Below are 5,783 nucleotides of genomic sequence, written 5' to 3'. Positions count from 1 at the left end.
GCGGCGCGGCGAGCGCATGGGGCGCCCCCTCCGGCCCGGCCGCGCGGCTCGCTGTGGAGCTTCGCCCCGGGGCCATGCCGGTCATGAAGGGCTTGCTGGCCCCGCAGAACACCTTCCTGGACACCATCGCCACCCGCTTTGACGGCACGCGTGAGTAGGGCGGGCCGAGGGCTGGGGACCCCGCTGCCGCTGCGGACCCGGCGCCCCAGCCGGGGGACGGAGCCCAGCGCGAGTGGGACGGGCAAGGGGTGTGACCCGCGTGGGGTGCCGAGGCCGGGGGCGGGATGAAGTGGTGGGGCGTCCTGGGGACCCGTCCAACTCTCCTGCCTCCCGGAAAGAGAAGCAGATGGACCGCGGCATGATCCCGTTTGGATTAGGGTCACCAGCCCCCAAATAGTGGGGCGCCTATGACCGAAGCGGGGAAAGGATGGGGCGTCCCAGCGACACAGGGACCCGTCTCTCACCAGAGCGCGGGTCCCGTATCAGCACCTTGGACAGCCGCGCCGCTCCTCCGGGCTCCTCTCCCACCATCCCCTCTCCCTACCTGGGCCCAGAGCGCTCCCCTGCCCCCTCGGGAACCCTCACGGGGCTCAGGCGGGGGAGCAGCACCCGAGGGCGGAAACGAGCCGCCGGTGCCCTCCCTGCCTCCCCCTTCCCCCCACACCTCCCTGTTTCCATAGCGCCCATCTCCGAGGCAACAGGCCCTGGGATGGAAGGAGGAGACTGCACCCAGGGCCTCCTAGGCACCGTGTCCCCATCAGCCACCCCACCGCCCTGACTATCGCCTTCCCTAGGCCCCAGCGCAGGTCGTGTCTTAAGCCCCATTCCTCAGGAGACTGTCCCCGGATAACCCACAACCTCCCTCCGCTGGCGCCCAGAGAGCCAGTCCAGTTCTGCTGCTGGGGTCGCTGGTCCCCACCCTCACTGCCCTCTCCAGCCTGATGTCCAGCCCTGGGATCAGATCTCTGAGGACAGCTAAAGGAACGTTAAAAGTGGGACCTTTCCTGGAAGGCAGGCATGAGGACCCTGCTCAGCCCTGCCTTCCCCCCACGTTAAGGAAATTTGTGAGTTTGGAAAATAAAAGGGTGCGAGGCCATCAGGATCCTCACCCTGGTCACTGTCATAGGATAACGGGCCATGTATGCGGCCCCAAAGCTGAGCGAAGGGCGTCATTCTGCCTGTGTGGAGCCGCTCTCACTAAGGACTTGTTCTCCCAAGTGAGTGACGCAACTCACAACCCTGAAGGTGCTTTGTGTCCCACTTTGCGGATAAGGAAACCGAGGCCCAGGAGAGATCATTAACTTGCCCAAGGTCACAGCCCGTAAATGGCCAGCAGATTCGAAGGCTCTTCCCCACTGCCCTGCACGCCTGGAGCTTGACGGCAGGGGTGGCCCCTTAGGGTTCCTTCTCCAGCACCTCAGTTGTCTGGCCTCAGCCTTGGCCGCCCTTAGGTCCCTGTCCCTGTGTGCTCTCTCTCACCTTTATTCAGTGTGACGCTAGGGGAAGCTGCTGGCTCAGTGACACAACCTAGGGGAGCCGCTGCCCCAGGTCACCCTCCTCTCCTAGACTAGCCCTGACCTTGACCTCTGTCCCCACAGACAGCAACTTCCTGCTGGCCAACGCGCAGGGCCCGCGGGGCTTTCCCATCGTGTACTGCTCCGACGGCTTCTGCGAGCTAACAGGTTACGGCCGCACCGAGGTCATGCAGAAAACCTGCAGCTGCCGCTTCCTCTATGGCCCGGAGACCAGTGAGCCGGCGCTGCAGCGGCTGCACAAGGCCCTGGAGGGCCACCAGGAGCACCGGGCTGAGCTCTGCTTCTACCGCAAGGACGGTGAGCCGCGAGTGCCTCCCTCACTTTCTCGGCCTTGAGGAGAGCCGGGTGCATAGGGGGCACGGCTCATCCTCTCCGGCCTCTCCACGCCCGCAGGCTTGGCCTTTTGGTGCCTCCTGGACATGATGCCGATCAAGAACGAGATGGGTGAGGTCGTGCTGTTCCTCTTCTCCTTCAAGGACATCACTCAGCACAGAGGCCCAGGGCTTGGGCCCCCAGGTGTCCATGGGGACAGTAACCATGGTAACTGCAAGTTGTGGGAGGCAGGAAGGACCAGAAGTCCTTGACCAGCGTCACCTGAGACCCACCTGGCCCCAGGCAAGGTCTGGCCCCTTGGAAGTGACCCTCACACCCTCTCTTCCTCCCACAGAAAATTCCCTTAGCAGGAGGGGAGCCAGCTCCAAACTTCGGTCCTCCAAAAGGCAAAGCCGCCCCGTGCTACACCGACTGGCTGGCCACTTCAGTCGCCGGGGCCAGGGCAGCACAAAGACCAGTAACGTGAGTCCCACCCCGTCCGCCCCAGTGGCCTGGCTGTCTCCGTCTCCCTGGTTCCCTGGCTGCCCTGTCTCCATCGTCCGCTTTGGCCTCTGCCCACCCACTTCCGGGTTCCCCCTGCTCCATCCGAGCCTGCACACCGCCTCCGTCCCCATCTCCCTTGCTTCTTTAGTTGCCCAACTGCTCCCTCGTGACGTCACACAGCGGGGGCGCCAGCAGTAACCGCATCACCTACCCTTGACCAAGAGGTCACGCCCTGGGGTGGGGATTCAGAGCCCATGCAGCTCTGGTCCTAGAAAGAAAGCCCACCCTCGGACGTGGCGTCTCACCCTGTGTGTCACCTCCGAGGGGCCTGACTGAGCCAGGGGAGAGCATCTCGGACCCTCTGCGGGGTCTGTTAGAGCTGGGACGGTCACCCAGGTCCCCTATAGACACTGGGGTGTGCCGCGCCGGCTCCCCCTGGCCCAACATACCCCACCCCTCTCTAGGCCCCCAGAACCCGGGAGAGCTTGAGGGAGAGGCCAGTGACGCCTCCAGGTAGGGACTCCGCCCACGTGGGGCTCAGTCCTGAGGCCCCTGTGAAACTTGGCTCAGAGAGGGCCTTGCAGAGGTGAGGAGGAGCCGGGCGTCAGTTTCTGGTCTCTCCCAACCCCGTCTCCTCCCATGGCTGCCCTGGCAGCGCCCACCTCTCCCCTTCTCCCCATCACCCCGCCTCTCCCTTCCCCAGCCCCGGCTCCTCCTCCCCCCAAGTGTCCCCAACCGCCACCCCTCTCCCTTTAGAACGTGTTTGAGCCAAAGCCATCAGTGCCCGAGTACAAGGTGGCCTCCGTGGGGGGGTCCCGCTGCCTCCTCCTCCACTACAGCGTCCCCAAGGCTGTCTGGGATGGCCTCATCCTCCTCGCCACCTTCTACGTCGCGGTCACCGTCCCCTACAACGTCTGCTTCTCGGGCGACGACGACACCCTTGTTGCGTCCCGACACACACTCGTCAGCGACATCGTGGTGGAGATGCTTTTCATCCTGGGTCAGAGCCTCCGCCTCACAGACCGTAGACCCACAGGGCGGGTGGGCTGCCGGGCCCCTTGGGCCACACCTTCCTCCTGCCGGGCTCGGCCCCTGCCCTTGACCCGAGTCCCCCCATTCAGGGCCCACCCCCAGCTCACCCAGGTCCCCAGCCACGCACCCTAGGAATGGCCTGTCCCCCGCAGACATCATCCTGAACTTCCGCACCACCTACGTGTCCCAGTCCGGCCAGGTGGTCTCCGCCCCGCGCTCCATCGGCCTGCACTACCTGGCCACCTGGTTCTTCGTGGATCTCATCGCTGCTCTGCCGTTCGACCTGCTTTACGTCTTCAACGTCACCGTGGTGAGTGACCTCGTCCGCGAGCCTCCGCCTCTCCCCCTCACACGGGCCTGGGCCGGTGGGTGCTGGTCGGCCGGCTCGCCGTGTCTGAGGGAAGCCGAGACGAGACAAACGAAAGCTAACTCTGGCTACCGGGGCGGCCTTGGGCGGCTGCCAGATGAGTGGCGCTTTTCACATTTCTATTTAGCAAACAAATGATGAGCACTTAGCCACCCTGGGGCCTATGTGGGCTTGGTCGCTGTGAGAGGGAGGGCTGAGCCGCCGCTCCAAGCCCCTCCGCAGGCCAGGCGAGGGGCCCTAGGGCAGAGAGGTGCACCGCGGGCCGGCTGGGGCCCAAGTTCATGGCATGGGGCTGGGCTGACCCTGGAGACCACCGGCAAAAGTGACAGGGAAGGGACAGAAGCAGCCCACTGTGCAGGCGCTGCAGCGGCCAGGGCCGGGGGGGCGGGACTGGGCACGGGGCAGGGGCTGGGGCTGGGGCTGGGGCTGGGGCTGGGGCTGGGGCTGGGGCTGGGGCTGGGGCTGCAGGGTGAGTGGGCATCAGCAGGCAGGATGTGAGAGGGGCCGTGGGGCAGCCCAGGGAGCCAGGCGTGGGAGCCAGGCTGCGTGCAGATTGACAAGGAGAGAAGCAGGACCCAGCCCTTCCCCGGGCCGCCTGGCACTGCCCCGAGCGGTGGGCACGGCCCCGCTCGGCAGCACCTGTGTCCCAAGGCCCCCTCGGCTGCTGGGAGGGGAGGGGAGCAGTTTCCCCGGTGCCTCCCACTGCAGTGGGCTATAGCAGGAAACCACCTACACGCAGCCCGATTTAACTAGCCGCCAACGGCTGTGGGCCTCCTCTCCTGGCTGTGCACACATGTGTGCACGCTCCTGCACACGTGCGCATGTGCAGGCTGCCCGGAGGCCCCACAGGTGCCCACTCACCCCTCGGGGCCCCTGTGCAGCATCCGCCTGGCCGACGCTGTCCCGCCCTTCTCCAAGGCAGCACCTGCGCCGCTGGTCCCAGGGGCGCACTGCGGTCCGTTCTGTCCTTCCCCACTTTCTTCAGGGAAGTCTCCAATCCTCTGCTTCAGAGTCAGCACAGAGGGCCAGAGAGGCTAAGCAATGTGCCAGAGGTTACACAGGAGCAGGGGCAGCAGACTGGGCTCAGGGCCCAGACTCCTGGTCCAGCTGCCACCCACCTGACTTCCAGGCAGCCAGAGAAAGGCAGGGCAGCAGCAAGCTGCGGCACCGACAGTACAGACTCAAAGGAGCGGGGCCAGGGATTTTCCAGCTCAAGGAGAGCGACAGGAGCATTACCGAGGTGTGGGGCGTAAGGCCAGGGGGCTGGGGACGCCCTGCAGGGCCCAGGCTTGGAGCCAGCTGGGTGGCCTGAGGGCTGAGGCAGGTGTAAGCCCTTGTACAGGCCATGAGGGGAAACAGGACCACCCCCTGTCCAGTTTCCTCACCCACAGTGAGAGCACGGCACACAGGCGGTTCAGGACCAGCACGGGCCCAGGGCCTTGGGGAGCTCCTACAGGACACCACAGGGCAGCTGGGCCTTCCCACTGAGTCCCCAAGGCCTGTGGCCCTCACTGCCAGCCGCCCTACCTGCTCGCATCTCCAAGATTGGAAGGGCTAACTGAAGAATTAATGATCATAGAGCGAGGCATGGTGGCGCATGCCTGTTATCTCAGCACTTGGGAGGCTGAGGCAGGAGGATCACTGAGAATTCATAAGGAAGCCCTAAACTACATAAGCAGACCCTGTCTCAAAACACGATAAGCCAGATGTGGTGGCACATTCCTGTAATCCCAGCAAGAGGTTGAAGTAGGAGGACTGCTGCGAATTTGAGGCCATCCTGGGCTATAAAGTGAGTTCAAGGCGAGCCTGAACTGCATAGCAAAACTGTCTCAAAAACAAATAACAAGAGGCCGGGTGTGGTGGCACACGCCTGTAAGCCCAGCCCTCGGGAGGCTGAGGCAGGAGGATCGTTGTGAGTTTGAGACCAGCCTGGGCTACAAAGTGAGTTCAAGAGCAGTTTGAACCACATAGCAAGACCCTGTCTCAAAAAAGAAAATAATAATAATAGTAATAATAGTAATAATAATAATAAT

The 5,783-nt window shown here is 63.9% G+C and overlaps 1 protein-coding gene across 4 annotated transcripts in view; it reads left to right on the top strand.

Moving 5' to 3' along the window:
- The first annotated feature begins 11 nt into the window (after positions 1–11).
- Positions 12–5,783, top strand: part of Kcnh4 (potassium channel, voltage gated eag related subfamily H, member 4) — a 16,769-nt gene continuing 10,997 nt past the window's right edge. For 2 of the 4 annotated variants that reach the window (XM_013519388.1, XM_013519389.1), the window contains exons 1-6: positions 12–150; positions 1,599–1,832; positions 1,929–2,075; positions 2,203–2,330; positions 3,108–3,351; positions 3,536–3,693. In XM_013519388.1, the coding sequence (XP_013374842.1) occupies positions 75–150; positions 1,599–1,832; positions 1,929–2,075; positions 2,203–2,330; positions 3,108–3,351; positions 3,536–3,693 (987 nt within the window). In that variant the 5' untranslated portion in view covers positions 12–74. Of the gene's footprint in view, positions 151–1,598; positions 1,833–1,928; positions 2,076–2,202; positions 2,331–3,107; positions 3,352–3,535; positions 3,694–5,783 lie in introns of those variants that run through there. The other 2 variants (XM_013519390.1, XM_013519391.1) reach the window with 2 other exon arrangements.

Source organism: Chinchilla lanigera, unplaced genomic scaffold (assembly GCF_000276665.1).
Source record: "Chinchilla lanigera isolate Chin_1 unplaced genomic scaffold, ChiLan1.0 scaffold00050, whole genome shotgun sequence".
NCBI classification, from domain to species: domain Eukaryota; kingdom Metazoa; phylum Chordata; class Mammalia; order Rodentia; family Chinchillidae; genus Chinchilla; species Chinchilla lanigera.
The sequence above is the reverse complement of the archived record's forward strand: the minus strand, read 5'-3'. Positions and strand labels throughout refer to the sequence as shown.